The sequence below is a fragment of the Protopterus annectens genome, chromosome 12.part0 (genome assembly GCF_019279795.1).
Source record: "Protopterus annectens isolate FY-2018-M chromosome 12.part0, PAN1.0, whole genome shotgun sequence".
In the NCBI taxonomy this organism is placed as follows: Eukaryota; Metazoa; Chordata; order Ceratodontiformes; family Protopteridae; genus Protopterus; species Protopterus annectens.
In genome coordinates, this window is record NC_056746.1 from 263,038,433 (window position 1) to 263,056,767 (window position 18,335).

The window sequence follows — 18,335 nt, forward strand, 5'->3', positions numbered from 1 at the left end:
AACTTAAGCAGAAGTGTCAGTAATGATATAATCTGAAATAACTCAGCAGTAATGTGTATTATCAATTTAAGACTTTCTCAGAGAGAAGTATTTGGCATTTTGTATTTGTGTCTGAACCTGAACATATCAGCTCACCAACACTTGCTTTGCTCTGTAAGTAGGATCTTAGCTCTTAGTATTTCTCTTAGAGATAGATAGGAATATAATCAGATTAGTCTAGCTGTTTTCTATATTTATGTGAGACTGTCCTACAATATTGTTTTAAAGTAATTCCTGTGATTTCTGAACTCTCTAATGTTGTGTTGAGTTAATAAGTATTGTCTTGTGTTTTATTATTTATTATTAAATATATTTAAACCTTTTAACTGTGGCTGTTTTGTGTAGAGATAATTTAAGCTCTTAGAGTACTTGCATGTATTTGGTGATACTGTATAGACCATTCCTAAATAGCCTTCAAGTCTCAGTCACACTTACCAATTGGAAAATAATAACATTGCACAGTAGAATTGGACACCCTTTGGTAAGGGGTTTTATAGTAGCTGATTGTAGTGGTTGGTGGCAGTTGGTACTTCCGTATAGTTTGGGCAGAAGGGGGCATAGCTAGTGAACCTGTGCCAGCCTTCCCCAGGAGTGTCTGTGTGTTTGTATATAAATCAAATCTCAGAGGGTATGTGTGTCAGCTACTTGGGCAGGGAAGCTCTGGTTGGACAGAGAGGGTGCTGGAGGCTTTGGCTTGACCACTCAGCTGACATCTGAACCCTATAACTGTGCCAGTGGGGAGTCTTATTGGGAATCCGGAGAGAAAGGGCAGAACCATTCCTAGACTGACGGTGATATCTGTGTGCTCTTAAGGGAAATTGTACTTTACTGTGTGTACTTGTTATCCTTCCAATGTGGATGCCCCTCACTGGTGCTAGTGGTGAGAATTGAGCTTCCTTGATTACTGGGCCAGTGCATGGGTGTCACGGCCTTTTTAAGTTTAATTCTGGTGGCTGCAGAAAAAAAAAACAATTACTAGAAAATGGAAATCAAAGTCTGAACCAACTGTGTTTAAAGTAATGAATACTGCAACAGAGATAAAAAACTGGAAGTGGGATCTTTAGAAAAAGGTAGGAGCAAATTACATAGAAAAAATAGAAATTATGGAACCTTACATGCAGAATAATGTTTTAGAGGAGGAGTGAAGTTTAAAGAAAAGCAGGAATTGAGCAATTTATGTAATGTTGGATTGATGATAATTGTACAAAAGAATATATGTGATGTATAATGTTTGTTACTATGAACGTGTTAATGTTTGTTTTCTTTTAAATAAATATATGTTTGTTTTCTTTTATATAAATGCATGCTTGCCTATGTCTTAAGTGATAATTCAATAAAGGTATTAAAAAGTCATGCAGATTTTTTTAAAATGTCTTTTCTAGCACACATTCTGCAGGATTGGTAAAGAGCTAGGCAAGGCTCCCTGTCATGCATATAAACATAGCTGCTAGAAACCTGCATAAGCCGATTTTCTAGAGTTTCTGTGATTTAAATAGCTTGTTTCAGCTACATATTGTACTTATTTTACTGCCTGCACTTTAACAAAGTTGTTTTTGTGTTTAAATTACATGTTTAACTGTTGTAGGCTACACACTCAAGTGTGATAGCCATTTATGTGCGTTTAAAGTATTTTTTTATTGCATCTGCTTTATTTTCTGACGAAAAAAAAAAAACAAAAAAAATTGTTTTCCCGCCTTTCTAAGCTAGTATAGTCCAGTTTTCAGGTTAGTGCTGAATTCAGGGCTGTGTTACAAGTTTCTGTGTTTGCCCATACCTTACTTGGATAGAAGGAAGTTTCTCTATTTACTGTGAGAGAGGGAGCTTTGAGCAGCCTATCTGTCCCTGGAGGAGTGGTTTCAGCCCAGAAATTAGTAGTTTATTGGCCATTTTGGGCTAATTTCTATCTCTTTCATTTCCCTGCTATAAAACCCGCATTTGAGCAGTTTTGCACGCCGGGCAGTGCCAGTTAGCTAAGGTATAACTATTCCCGGCTTCACAAATCTACTCTTCAATTTTTCCCTTGGAACTAGACAAACTTTCAACTTAAGCACTCAAACCATTCACTTCTCATTCCGGCACTTGCTCAAAACTCATAGCAAGCACTAATAAACCTTAGCACTAGACCCACGTATACTGCAGAGAAGGAGAAGGCTCTCTATTCGACCTTACCAGCCAATCAGTAAAACAGTTCACTGTACCTATCCAGGCATGTCCAGAGGGCAGTTTCAGGTGTACTCTCCGGTCCAACTGGTGAATGTGGGCATTTTGAGGCAATGTTACAATTGCCTCATGTACACAGACAACCCTCTCCTCCTTCCACCAAACACTAATACATGCAGGAGATGCAATTATATAGCCAAACTGGAGGCTAAGCTCCCTCAACCCAAGACTAGACCAGGCAGTCAAGAGACGAAGGGAATTACTTGCATCACCCCACCAGTCTCACAAAGACCTATGAAACCAGCACCGTCAAAAACACACACATAAATACATGAAAACATACTCAGAGGCTCTAAATAAAAATCTGCAAAAGCAACAGAGACCTCCAAAGCAGACATCCAAGCAATCTCCACCCCCCAACACAAACCATGAAACACATACTTCACAAAACCAGTGTGCCATGCAATCACAGCCCTAAAGGCAAAATAACATACCCAACACACTAATAATAGGTGACTCTATATTCAGGCACACGGACGTCCCACTCACTAGGCTGAACAAGGAGAAGGTTACTGTTAGCTGCCTGTCAGGTGCCAGGATCTGCCACATAACCCATGCACTTAGGTCACTCCAGAACAAGTACAAACAAATATGACTCTGTCATTGTTCATGTTGGTGTGAATGACCTGAGCCGTACCTCCCTGGACTACATGAAAAGAGACATGGAGAAGCTCTCTGATCACTTAGCCCAGGCCAGTATGACCCTGACACTGAGTATCATCCTGCCCTCACCAAGAATGATACCATAGTATAGAGAAAAAAACTATCAATTTCAACAATTGGCTAAGCTTCTGGTGTCATTCAAAGGGGATCCAGTCTCTGTCAGCCTGGGATGACATGCTCGACAAGCCACACTGCTTCACTAGAGATGGCTTGTACCTGTCACCCTTAGGCTTTTGAATACTGACCAAGGCTCTTGCCACCCCCATAGTGCCTTTTTTTAGGCAAGGCTCAAAAGACAAACCCACCACTGTAAATAGCACAAGTAACAAAAAACTGAGGGTAATGCTACTCAATGCCAGATGTCTAAACCTCAAAATGCACGCACTCAAGGCAATCCTCAGTATGAAGAAAATCAATATGTGCAGTAACAGAAACCTGGTTTAAGGCTCCAGAGAGCACCCCACCACTACCAGACTTCAACTCATACCATACATTTCGGCCACAAAACCTGGACCAAAATACAAAAGGCGGGGGAGTATCCATATTCATCAAGGATACCCACACCTCCACGATGCTTCAGAAATTGTTCATGTGCAACTAACAACTGGCAAAACTGCTATTAAAATTATAGCTTGCCACAGATTACCCACCATGTCCCAGGACCCCCACTCTGCATTCCTGGAAACACTGGGAAACATAAAGGTCCTACCAAACACCCTGATATTGGGTGATTTCAATTACCGAAACATTAACTGGGAGAACTACTCAAGTACAAACTCCCTTGCCCAACATTTCCTAGAATTTATAAACTCAAATGCCCTGGATCAACTGGTCAACACCCCCACCAGAGGTGACAACATATTGGACCTGTTCATCACCAACATGGGCGACCGGTGTTCCACATCGGAGGTCAGCCCCTCACTGGTTAGAGCTGACCATAAACTAATCACTCTGGATATCCACATTCCGCCACTACCCCCGGTCAAAGAAACCACCATGAAAAACTTTTCAAAAGCAAACTTCACGTTACTTAAGACCGAGGTGGGAAGTTTCAAAGCCCCCATGCTAAAGGATAATGCTATCCAAGCTGCAAAATCCTTTACTAATGCACTCTATGGGCACCTACAAGAATGCATGGATTGTGCTATCAGAAACAAAACCAAGACTCACTCCTCTAAGAAAAGGAAACCAGTCTGGTGGACCCCTGCCATAAACAAGCTGTACAATAGAAGAAGGAAACTAGTACAGAAGAGAGTAAAATCTCAAGAAGGGAAGACATCCCTGATCAGTATTAGCAAGAAACTACGTTCCCTCATAAAATCATCCAAAGCTAGCTTCGAAAGAAAAATTGCCATGGACTCCAAAGATAACCACAAGGCATTCTTTAGCTATGTCAAGAATCTAAGTGGCAATTCTCAGATCTGCTCAGAGTTAGTGCAGAATGGCACAAAATACACTGATCCGACTGATATAGCCAACATCCTGGCAGACAGGTTCAGTGCAAACTTCACCCCCCTCTCACCCCCAAAAGGGCCCATAACTATACCAGAATAATGTAGTGCCCCTGAAATCACAGACACTCAGGTTAAAACAGCCCTCTCCAAAGCCAAAAACACAGCATCAATGGGACTGGACGGTGTCCCAGGCTGCGTCCTACATGAGCTCAAAGATGAACTAACCCCTCACCTAAACACACTGTTTAAACTCAGCCTCTCCACAGGCTACGTGCTCACAGAGTGGTGCACAGCAATGGTTATTCCACTCCACAAAGATGGAGCCACAATGGACACCAGGAACTATTGACCTATAAGCCTGACTAGCATGGTCTGCATTAACAGAGACAGTGGGAACCTCCAAACACTGGACCCTACCCAGTTCGGCTTTGTTAAGGGCAGATCATGCCTCCTAAACCTGGTGGACTTCTTTGAGACAGTTACCAAGGCCATAGATGAGGGAAAGGAGTCCACACAGCCTATCTGGACCTCGCAAAGGCCTTCAACACCATTCCCCACTCAGGTATTATAGACAAGCTCACCAGCCTAAACATAAACCCCTATGTCGCGAGATGGGTTGCCAACTGGTTCACGGACAGAACCTACATGGTAAATGTTGCTGGAGCTAGGTCTGACTCTAAACCAGTTACAAGTGGTGTTCCCCAGGGTTCAGTCCTAGGACCCCTCCTGTTCAGCATATACTTCTCAGAGGTACAGGCAAGCACAGGAGGACTATGGCTGACCAAGTTGGCAGACGACTGCAAATTAGGGGCTATTATTGACTCTCTGGCTAGCACAGACATCCTCCAAAAGGGTCTCACTGAGACAGATACCTGGTGTCAAAACCATGGCCTCAAGCTAAATGCCAAAAAGTGCATAGTCATCCCCATTGGAAAAAAACAAAGTACCCACAAACTACCACATAGGTGGTAGCCCCCTAAATACAGAAGATGTAATAAGGGATCTGGGGATCCAAGTAGATAGTAACCTCTCCTTTGATAATCACATTGCTATAGAGGTTAGAAAATCCTTCTATGTGGTCCACCTAATCACAAAAGGGTTTGCATCCATATCGAAAGTGGTTATTGGGCCCTTCTATGCATCACTCATCAGACGCATCATAGACTACAATGCCCCATTTGGGATATACCTTACAAGACAGCTGCAACAACTGGAAAGACCAGAGAAGTACCTCACCAATAGGATCACTGGCCTCAAGCAGATGCCCTATGCAGCTCGACTGAAGAAACTCCAGCTGTACTTGGTTGCATACCACCTACTCAGAGGTGATCTCTGCCTGACATACAAGGCCGTGTTCAACCCAGAATTGATGGACATGCTGCACCTAAAGAAAACCATATCCCCTTGATCCACATGCTCCAGGGATCTAAACCTCACCACAACAATAAATAGGACATGCTGGAGGAATAGATTCCTGTCCCAGAGACTTCCCATGCTCTGGAACAAGATTCTAATCTACATTAGGCAGAGCTCCTCGCTAACCTTCAAGAGAAACCTTGATGAGGGGATGAGAAACAGAAAGTTTACCCCAGGGATCACTTCAATGGCTCTGCTGGACAGAGGTAGAGGGAACTAATCTAAAGGGGCGGCGAAAGCCAACACATTCCAGCTGGGCTTATAAATGCCTTCGTGCAGATAGCCTAGTACCTACCTATGAACCTATGAACCTATTTCAGTAAAGTAAATTCTTTCTTTCTTTACCACAGCACATTTACTCATGCCTCTGTTTTTATACCTATTATATTTTTCAGGATATCATGCCTGCATTTCTCATTTTTGTCAAGATTTATTTTTCACACCTTCTTTTATAGTGTAATTATTTTATTTGAATGCTAGTAATTTTACTTGCTCGGCATGAATCCAGTTATTTTGGTAAGATGAAGTTTATTTCTCTATACTGGATTCTCCTTGCTTCATTATGTCTTATATCACAAATTATTCTCTTACTACAGCCAAGCAATATTTCATACTCACAGTCTTTGGTAGTACTTTTCAGCACATTGACATAGAAATCTATATCATCTGTAGGATATTTGTGCTTTTATAAAGAACAGATGTCTAATAAATGACCAATTCTTACCAGGCTAGCAATAATTACTGTTTTTTTCTCTAAATAATGTTATTGTTCCTTTCTCCTCATCAAGGAAGCCTAGAAGTAAATACATTTAGGGGTTCTTCCACAAACAGTATGTAAGAATACAGCACTATATGTCTTAATTTTTCAACTAACGGACTTGCAATAAGAAAGAAATTATATTTCTAGATCCTGAGCTGCCAGTTTTCATCCAGATTTCGTTCTTTAAGCACAAATATTCCAAGAGGATACAAAGCCATATTTACATTGAGTTATATTTCTGTAGTTCCAAGCATTTTCACTTCTGCAGATGTATTTCTTCTTCCTGCAGATGTATTTCTTCAATTCTTTTTATTTCACTGTGACACTGTGTTACACACACACACACACACACACACACACACACACACACACACACACACACACACACACACACACACACACACACACACACACACACAAAATATCTGGTTATGCTACCATGAGGCATTAACCTGCAGCCTGAATTCTCTGGAAGATCTCTGTACCACATGACATGCCAACCACTTGTAGTTAGCTCTTCAGCATTTAGGGGCATATTCCCAGTATTTAACAATGGTATTGCATTAATATTATAGCGTGAGACTACCACACATCAAATCTCACACGCATATACATAGACCAAACATTCTTTGGTTTATTACCCATAGGATCATAGGTAAGTACTAAGCTAGCTGCCCTTGTGGGCCATTTTAAGCCTAACCGTTTCCCCTTTTTAAGGTTAGAATCAAACCCTGTACCTTGTGACTATGAGGTAAACACCTTAACCATTATACCAACCCCAACCCCCAATTCATTGGCTGTCTGAAAAACTGATAATTTTCTACATATGTTCCTTCACACTGATTAACAAGTTTTGTTTGTATCTGTGTTTTGTGGCAATTTATATATTTTTACTTACCTTAGTTTGTAGTCTGCATATCCCTTTTGATTGGCTCTCAGCTTTGACAGGATCACCTTTAAAATTCGCATGAATATTACAAGATTAATCTGAAAAAGAGAATGTTTAAAATGGAGATAAATCATGCCATTCAGTTTTCTTTACTTTCTTATCATGCTATTTTTTTTTCTTTTTCTTTCAGTTCAAAACTTAATCTTTCATTCTGAGTAAATTTCAGTTTTCACCTTCCCTCCTCTCTCATTCCTCTTTTCTGAACGTTCACTGCCTCTTGTTTTGTTTTACTACAGCCTCTTATTTCTCATCTGTCCATTCCAAGATATAACAATACAAAGCCGAATGGCCTGTCTCATCAAGCTTTAATTTAACAAAAAATATGTTAGTGATAACATTAGGTTGATGTTGTATGCCTAATTCAGTAGAACCGTGCCAGCAATGGTAGGAACTGCTTGTACTCAAAGGTAGGCAGAAAGGTAAAGCTTACACCCGAAACCTCTTCCGTAAAAGTGAATCATAAGAGTCCTGAATATGTGCTTCCTATCTCAGGGAGGGACATAATAGTAGAAGCAGTTTGGTATTAGGGGATGTATGACAGATACTGGCAGTTGTTTCCATTATTTCTCTTCATCCTCAAGAAATACTCTCACGAGAAGAATTTCTTCAACATAACTTCTTCCATCTGTACCAAAACTGAATCAGTAACCCACACAAAACATCTAGGGATCATAATAGATGAAAATATGAAATTTGTCTTTCATCTAAACAAGCTGTGAAAAAACATCAAAACCTTGGTGCTCTGTATAGGATAAAACTTTATCTTACAGATGATACCAGGAAAATAACTGCCACAATTTACCTACTCACAACCCTTTTATTTGTTTGTTTGTGTCTTTCGGCTTTTCCCGGTTAGGGGTTGCCACAGCGGAACTCCGGTCTGCTAATGATTGGTAGTTGATTTTTCCGTGCCGAGTTACCAGCCCTGATGCACAACCTTCAACGAAGGTACGCCCATTCACGCATGTCTCCACGCAGAAGACGCTCTAGCTGAGGATCGAACCAGACAGCGTCTTACTGTGAGGTGACAACGCTACCGCAGCACTCACAACCCTTTTATATGGTGCTCAAATTTACAAGCCACTCTAACCCACTTACTTAAAATGTGCTTCTAATACTCCATACAGAACACACTACTGCTTAGCTCTAAAACAACTATAATGAATTGAACTGCGAGGTATCCTAACTTTCTTTCAGGTAGTCACTATACACAACCTAATATACAAATCTGATAAATGTCCCAACAACTGCAACATAATTCATCACTATTCCATTTACAGACAGTTTGCTCCACAGACGAACACCTACTAATGCTGACAAAATCTTAAAAGTCTTCAGGTGACTCCCTCCACTCCTATTGTGAATCTGAAATATGGAACTCCATCCCACAACAAACTTAAACAATATCTGATGGAAAGAAAGGTCTTGTTTATGTCATTCACCAGGGTAATAACTCAACTCCTCAATTCCCACTAGAACTCATCCTTCAAATGCCATAAACATCCACTGCACAAAATAATTCTTATTGACATCCTTTAATCTACCTTGTTCTGGCTACCTACTTTTTACCTACAAACCCTCTCTAGCTGCTTGTCCCATACTTTTTCACTAACCTCCTACATTAAATTTCCTGTCTCTCTCTCTCTCTCTCTCTCTCTCTCTCACACACACACACACACACACACACACACACACACACACACACACACACACACACACACACACACACACCATTGAACATCCTTCACTATGCTTTTCTAGCTTTTTGCCCAAGATATCCACATCTATTTACTGCCATTCTACTGTACTTCACAATCTACTCTATCTTAAAACTCAGTAGCCCTGCATCTACTTATTACCATTCTTCTGTACCTTACAAATGACACCCAGGATCTTTCTTAACCCAGCCTATAGTAGCCAAGTCAATCATCTATGAGCCTAAAACTAGATGCCCATGTTAGTAATGTACCCTCTACAATAGCAGCTCTTCTTCATAGTGCTGATTGGTCAGACATATCTTCCTATCTTCTCTCTCTTTCTCTGATATATTCATATATGTGTGTATGTGTGTGATGTGTGTGTGTATATATATATATATGTATGTATATATATATACATATATATATGTGTGTGTGTGTGTGTGTATAAATAAGATATTTCTGTACTGTACTAGCTCAACTTAGTTGTTGTAAATGTTCAAGATATATTTTTCTCTTTAAGTTTAATAGTTAGGACTACCTAATCATTTCTGTAACATGCATTTTTTATCTTCTATCCATTAACTGATAATTGCTAGTAATGTTTTATGAGACTTATAGTCTTCTCTGTTACTGTAACCTTTTATAAACTAAATGTATGTATTCGGTGTGGAGTTTTTCTCCCCTGGCCACTCCAGAAAAGGGACCCTATGCCCAGTCGTACTATTCCAGTAAAGAAATGCTAATAAATAAATAAATAATTTATACTAGAGTTAACAATATTACTCTGTTGGGAAAAAAACACTCAGAAGTTGACTAAGTTAACGCAATAATATTTAGCAATTCCTTCAATGTGAGTTGGGCATTTCTGTCACAATACCATAGCCCCTCCTTCACACACAATCCATGGTACAAAAATATCTGAGCGTGTATTCAGTGTTACAGAGCTAAAGTGCAAGTATGAGTAAAGGTACTGTGAGACATAGTCATGACATCACTCACAAAACAAAACTCAGAAACAAAAAAATGAATGTAAAATGTTCACTTAACAAACCCCAAAATAAAAACAGACTCTAACCCAGAAATCAAAAAATACATAAAATAACTGTGATGATACAGTACAGCTGCTTACATCTGTATATACTTTGAATATATATTTACCACTTTAAGACTATTGTATAGTATTACCATTTTAAGAATGCACATATCCTGTAATACATTGAGTTTATTGCAGGTGTATTCGTGATGACTGAATTGTTAACACTGTTCTTAATGAGCTATTATTTTGTACATAGTAAAAATTGCCTGTTTTGCTAAATGCTAGTGAACCCTGACATTAATACCACTACTATTCGACATTACTGGTTAACCAGAGGTGCATCTCATGAAAATAACAAAAAAATTAAAAACAGATCAAAAAATCGACAAAACTAAAAACAAAAGTAAGAAACCTAACCTAATCAAAAACAGAAGACAAATCAAACAGAAACATATAAGATCAAAATGCAGCCTAGTAAAACTAAACAAAAAGCAAAGAAAATATTTTTCAATATTAACTTGACCAGTCACATCTGACCAAGTACAAAAGAAAGCACTAAGAGCCCACTGCACCTTATGCAAATATAGGTCAGTCAGAAGAGACTGACAACATGCAAGGGGATTCCCAATGTATCCACCATGGGCTGGGAGGTGCTACATAACCTTCACTGTTATATTCTAAATCTGAGTTTATACTACTTTGGGGAAGAAGGAATACATTAATTTTGCATGATGAGTGAAGTTTGCTCCTCCACAAAAACAGATTTTTCAATGCTGTTTAATTCTGTGCCATATTCTTACAGAAACTTCTAGATTGCTGATCATCCATCATTTCTGCTTCAATTGAATGAAGTCAACTAAAATATAGAAAGTTATTGATGAATTCACATTTCTTTAGTGACTATTACTTGTATATTTACAAATGTGTAGATTGCTTCAAGGCATGTTTAAGTATTTTTGAGCAACTGGGTATCTTTTAGGTCTTTTCAGTTCTATTCACTGGTGTATTCTCATTTCAGAGAAACAGATGTAAATGGTCAAACTTTAGAAGTAGTTTCTAGAATATTAGTTGATACTTTTGTGTAGTGGGGACCAGGCATTTTTGTCTAACTTTAGAATGCTACTAAAATTGATTAGTTTTGCCACTTCAGATTTTCTCAGGCACATTTTTACCTTTTCAGTCACAAAATGCAGAACTGTTGGATCCCAAATTACAAGTGAGGAATCACAGCAGAGTCCACTTTTCTGCCTTCAGTTTTCTTTATTTTTTTCATAAATGCAGGTATGAAGGCACTTTTATGAGGAAAAATACCTTCAATCTCCACAGCTTGTTCTTCTGCTTGGGGCTTACTTATTACCCATAAGATATCCTGTCCAAGGTCCTGATTCATCCATGCACCCTGAAAGGTGCTTAACTGATTGAACTTGATTGGCCCCATCTCCATGGATCCTTAATGTTTACCTGCTGCACTCAGCCTTATGTAACTGTATTTTCCTCCATCAATAATGGCTGAAGCTCATTGTACTGTCCTTTGTTGGGATGCTTTAGACTTCCATCAATCAATTCTGCCATTTGCCCATTTACTGTTTGTTTTCCCCACCCTTTTCTTTTGTTGCATAATGCTGCTCTGACACATATCTCTCTCGAATCTTTACTGCTCAGAGGGGTACTTTCCAGTGGCTGTGTTATATTATTTTATTTTCATGTGTTAACTGGGGGTAGGGCATTGATCCCACTGGTCATTTTTCAGGTTCAGCCCAGGGAATACAAAAAAAAAAAAATTAAACATAATTAAAATTAGGTCTATCAGTCTGCACAAGCACAGTTCAGCCATCCCTGGAAAGCAGAGCAGTGAATAGATGGCATAAAAATAAATAAAAACCAAAGAAGAGTGTCAGGCACCAAACAATACTCCAAATCCAAAAAGCAATAACGCAACTGTGTGGAAATAGCGTTAATGTCGTTTTTTCTCTGTTAATAAAATTTGTGGAATATTTAATTCGGAGGAGTATTTCTTGGTCGAAGGCATTGCTTTTTGGATAAAAATAAATAAATAAAAAAACTACCTGATCACTGCATGACTGCTTTTAGAAAAGATTCTTCATGTCATATGTATTGTGACCAAGTTATAGCAAAACAGAAACCATTAGCTTTTGAAGTGGGGGTTAACCACAAGGACACTAACAATGAGGTAGGCAGATAAGGATAAGTTTAATACAAGGACTAGTATTAACAAATCCTTCTGTCTCCCAGCAACTAAGAATTACAGTTCTATACCCAGCAAAGGTTTAAAATGCATACCTAACTCTCAAGTATGCAGAGCGACAAAACAGTGTAATGCAGCAGTTTTAGGATGGAATGAGACTTCTGCAATAGATTTTACTGTTCTGGAAGAGCTCTTGTATGTGTTAGTCTCTACAAGCTGTCACACTCATGATGTAGAGAACCCCTGAACAGTTTAATGTGACAGGTCATGGAGGGGCTGAGCAACAATCCTGTAAAGCATAAGGCATCCTCACTGGACTTCCTTGTCCTAGAGGAGACCATGTGTGTGATATTCAATATTATCCAACACACTCAAGACATACACAATGCTACATCAGTGTAATATAGCAGGTTGGGGGAGAGCTAACTAATAGTGCTGGAAAAGAAATGACTAGTGTAACAGATTTCACTGTCCTGGAGGAGCCCTTGTGTGTGGAACACCCTATGGGCTCGCACACTTGTGACACAGAAAGTGCCTGAACACTATAATATGCCAGATCAGGGTTGGGCTGATTAAGACTTGTGCAACAGATTTCCCTTTCCTCATTGTGTCCTCATGCACACAGGCGGTAGTATTATCCTTGCAGTTACATCACTGTGTCCTCATGCACACAGGCAGTAGTATTATCCTTGCAGTTACATCATTGTGTCCTCATGCACACAGGCGGTAGTATTATCCTTGCAGTTACATCATTGTGTCCTCATGCACACAGGCGGTACTATTATCCTTGCAGTTACATCATTGTGTCCTCATGCACACAGGCGGTAGTATTATCCTTGCAGTTGCATCATTGTGCCTCATGCACACAGGCAGTAGTATTATCCTTGCAGTTACATCATTGTGTCCTCATGCACACAGGCGGTACTATTATCCTTGCAGTTACATCATTGTGTCCTCATGCACACAGGCGGTAGTATTATCCTTGCAGTTACATCATTGTGTCCTCATGCACACAGGCAGTAGTATTATCCTTGAAGTTACATCATTGTGTCCTCATGCACACAGGCGGTAGTATTATCCTTGCAGTTACATCATTGTGTCCTCATGCACACAGGTGGTAGTATTATCCTTGCAGTTACATCATTGTGTCCTCATGCACACAGGCGGTAGTATTATCCTTGCAGTTACATCATTGTGTCCTCATGCACACAGGCGGTAGTATTATCCTTGCAGTTACATCATTGTGTCCACATGCACACAGGCGGTAGTATTATCCTTGCAGTTACATCATTGTGTCTTCATGCACACAGGCGGTAGTATTATCCTTGCAGTTACTGATTCCTCTGTTTAAGGTTTTCACTGAACCAGATAGTAGCAGGATATCTTTTTTTTCTTATGCTCCGCCTCACCTCCTCTGAGTCCACCCCAAAAGGAAATATACCAACCTCCTGTGACCTATTTCTCTTAGATTTCTTCTCATATCTCACCAACTTTCTTTCTTCACCTGCTCATCTCCTGATGGTCATGTACAGATCACCAACCCCTTTCCTATGGCATCTCTAGCAGTCTGCCTTTATTCAGAACATTTGTGTTCTGATTGTTTTGGTATGAAAGCAGCTGTATTTTTGACATCACAAAGCAAGTTTTGTGGATACCTAAATGTTATTTTTATCTATATTAAAAAAATATGAAGTTGAACAAGTGTGGCAATCATGGGAAAAAAAATTACAATGTCTAAAAATCATCAGAGTAAGTAACAGTACAAGAGAACCTCAACAACACTTTTATAAGATAGAATGGTTCGGTAAACAAGAATCAAAATAATTAAAGATTTGTTATCATTTAAATGACAAAACAGAAGAGGAATATGAACGTTTTAATGAGTATTATGTTAATATAGATTATATCAATATGTAATGTGTACGTGAAAACACTGCAGTGCACTGCATGCAATGACACACCCTTTGCCTGATCAAAGTATGCATGTATATGTTAGGACTCACAAATGATGTATCATTCCATGGGGTGTACTGCAGTGTGAGCTCTGCCCCTCCCCAGAGAAAGTGTTATAGTCACAGATGTTATCCAGAGAGGAGGTGTGTCATTTTTAGCAGATACACAGTAGTGTGGTCTGTGCCTGACACATATAATGTACACAGTCGGTATACACATAAACTGGTTCTGCCTTAGATGTGATCTTATTTGAAAAAAAAAGTTTTACATTTTGTTTAATCATTTGACTTCATCTCAGATCTGGTAACATTCTGACTGAATGTTTAAAATACAGGAGAAACTGTGGGTCAGACAGGATGCCCACCACTTGTGAATAGCAGGCATGTAGACCATCATGTGACTGGGAATGCAATGCAAAATAATGTCATAATTATGCAGGCAGAAGATTAAAATCCTCAGGTGTGGGGTGGGGTGAGGTGAGGTGGGAGTGGAACTGATTAGGCAGAAGAACAAAAAAGTTGTATAGTTGAGTCCCAGATGCTACCATTCAGGATACCCTGCTTTCTTTGTATGATCCTGAGGCCAAAAAAGATAAAAAAAATGTTACAGTAAGTTGAAATTAAATGACTTCCTGTACCAATCTGCTAATTGATTGTTAAAGGCAATAACCGAAACAAGGTAATTCTGATTAATGCTAAGGAGTGATGGACATATTGTGTGGTACCAGTGGGATGGCATGCAGAGGAGGGGGTAGGTAAGACAGAAAAAAACAATCCAGTGATTGTATATTTATTCTTTGACCACTCATTCATTCAGGGAACTTCCCCTACTCCTTTCGTTAGACCTTGTGGGATTTTGTACCACCTGAAGTACAACCACCTCAAGTGGGTGTGATCACAGTTTAATGTCTTGTCTAAAGGATGGCACAATCAGGAGTGCAACACCTCCTTATGCTGTACTACAGTGCCAGCGATCCATCTACCTGGTGTGGGAATAGAACCCACAGCCTTCTGTACCAAAGATGAATGTGCTGCCTGTTGTGCCACTGACACTGCAAAGAATGCTTACCCAGGATGAGCCTTATTTATTAGTCTGATGTTGGCTCTTTAGGTATTACTTTCATGCACTTTAACAGAGATGCTGTTCTGTAATATCTGTATTTGAAATGTAATAAAGTTTAGCTCAGTGACTTGTTTTATTTTGTTTTTAGTACCTTCTTAATTGCTTTAGATTGAATTAAATGGCCTCCAGTTAAGACAGTTTTGCTGTGCTGAACCAATGCAGCTATGATGACATTGCCAGGCTCTTCCTTTTGTGGGTGTTTTTCTTCACTTCTGGGATTAAAACGTTTTGAAAGCCTACAATAAAATTTGGTTGAAGCAGCCATGACCAGACTTTTATAAGATCTGAAGAAAAAGGCTACATCCAGTGAAATAAAATAAAGTTCATCCCAGAAATAAAAATGAGATTGCAAACCTTTTAAACATCAAAACCATAAGGAGAAAGTAGGCCCCTGAAACTGCAGACCAGAACAGAGGCTGATCACTGCAGGCAGAATGTTAGCACAGAACCAAAACAATCCTTATTATCAGTAAAATGATAACATATACATTGTGATACAAATGTGCAAAAGTGGTACAATTTATGTCAAGGTGCTGAGCAAACAATATTTAGAGAAAATGATCAGATAATTATACAGCAGGCTGTTGAAAATATATTAAGTAACCAGACAAAAATATCTTGATAACTACCAATCATTTTAAAATTCTCTTAATATATTGTATACAATACGAAAAGTTTAAGGGATAGTCCTTAAGAATACCTGCATTCTCATTCAGTGATGGACCAATCATTTGTGGATGATATTTTGGGTAGTGGAAGCTTTCTGATTTTTTTATTTCATCCTGCTAAGATATGCATTGGCTGAGGAGTTTTCTCTTTAGCATTTTGCTTTAGTAGCCCTGACATTTTATTCTGCACTGCTATTTGTAGAGTAAGTTTTGTTAACAATAATCTGGTGTTTTTTTCCAGAGTTTCCACAGATTACCCTTTTTCCCCTAATTTTGGCACAGTTGTTAACTGAGAGGATATTGTGCCCCTAGGAATACATGTATTTTTGGGAATAATGTAGGTTGTGTGTCAAGCAAGGTCATTTTGAATTGTTATAGGGCAGCATTTGTGCCTTAGTAAATAAACAAGTCAGTGCAGTCTGTAGAAGAAAGCACCTCTCCATCATTTATTTCCCTAGATTGGGATATTGAATGTTATATGATAAGGACTAGTGGGTCTTCAAGCATTTTGAATAACCAATATGCAAATACAGCACAATGGTGACTAACGGATATGGGCAGGACATGTGCTACAGCATTTTAAGGGCATGTTTGTTAATATGATATCCAGTAAGAAATCCTTCCCAGAAAGGAGGGTTAGGTCTTGTGGACATTTAGGTGCAAAACGTTTTATGAGCGGGATACAACACTTAAGCTGTTGTTGTAAAGGTCTGTTCTAATCTAAGTCACTGCACCCTCAGAAGAATAAAGTTGCCCCTCTAAGATGAGACAACGAAGAATGTATTGATGGTGGGTGCATACAGAATGTGGATGTTATTTTGTGTGGGCCCTAAAGTAATAAGAGAAATGAGTTACTTAGAGGAGTCATCATTAGTTGAATTGCTATTGACAAGTACAACTACCTGAAGACATTTTTGATGGTAATGCCCAGTATGGCATAAATAGGTCATGTGATGCCCCGTGCAGTTAGTGGAGGAGCTAAAAAAAAGTCCTTATGACATTCTGCTCTGAAAATGTAACAAACCCATTGCGACAAATGTAACAAGCAGCTTACTACAATTACAATAGTGCACACACTAAGTGCTTTAGGCTGTTCTTCAGTATCAACACTCCTTTCTGAATGCCTGCACTGTACTAGCAAATCGTTGGCATCTGTCGATCATGCTTCCTAATACATTCAGCCTGCAGCAGCTGCACCTTTCACCGGTAATGCACCGCCTGCTTACTGCTTACAACCTTTTGAGAACTCTGCTTAGGATGTTTGGTGTTCTGCATGTGAAATTTGTTTGCATTCACCAAAAGGTTTAAAAAACTTTTGTAGCACTTATAGTTGTTATACATGACAGTTGCCATTATCTTTATTGTGAGCTTTTTTGTGGCAATGTGTTTGTTCTGATTCTCCACTCAAATTTGCTCTGTTTCTTTCTTAGAGGTTTCACTTTCTGACACTGTTGACTGCCACTCTAAATAAAGCGTTAAATATAATATAGGACTGTTGCATTGTACATATTTCTAATTGAAGGGCAGCATATAATAGTCACAAAAATGATATGACACTTTGGGTTACGTCAGTAGGAAGGTTCTTTGTCTCTCAGCTGGTAATCAATGTGTTCCTTGTATGAAAAGATGATCTAAACTTCAACATTAAAGTTTGAAAATTCTATCATTGTAGCAAACTTGACAGTAATGAACAGATTTATTGATGATAAGTGAAAGTATGTTACTCAGTTTTACAAGTGCCGTTTTTTAGAAAATGTTTATATGTATTTACCGTAATGTTTGCATTTTAGTAAGTCTTCAAACTTTGCTTGTCATTCAGTAAACAGAGTTTGTATTAATGTGTTTTATATTCACTAAACAGTTTGTATTAATGTGTTTTATATTCACTAAACAGAGTTTGTATTAATGTGTTTTATTGTTCTTTCCCCAATTACAAGATGCTGATAGCTTTAAAATATAGCATCACCGTTATAGACTCCAACTTCCAACAGAAGTAATATCTTGTTATACATAATTGCATCTGCACATTGCTTAAGAGCAGCTTAAAGTCAAAACTGTCATTATGGACATTAACTTGAGACTGAACATAGTGCAAAAATATACTTTACAATATGTGTAAAAAGGTGTGTTTCTGTCTTTTTGTCTGTTT

The 18,335-nt window shown here is 38.9% G+C and overlaps 1 protein-coding gene across 1 annotated transcript in view; it reads right to left on the reverse strand.

The window, feature by feature from the left end:
* Window positions 1-18,335, reverse strand: part of LOC122816494 (glucagon receptor-like) — a 2,063,211-nt gene that overhangs the window by 68,980 nt on the left and 1,975,896 nt on the right. The window contains exon 13 of the mRNA XM_044089325.1: window positions 7,451-7,539. Within this exon, the coding sequence (XP_043945260.1) occupies window positions 7,451-7,539 (89 nt within the window). The remainder of the gene's footprint in view (window positions 1-7,450; window positions 7,540-18,335) is intronic.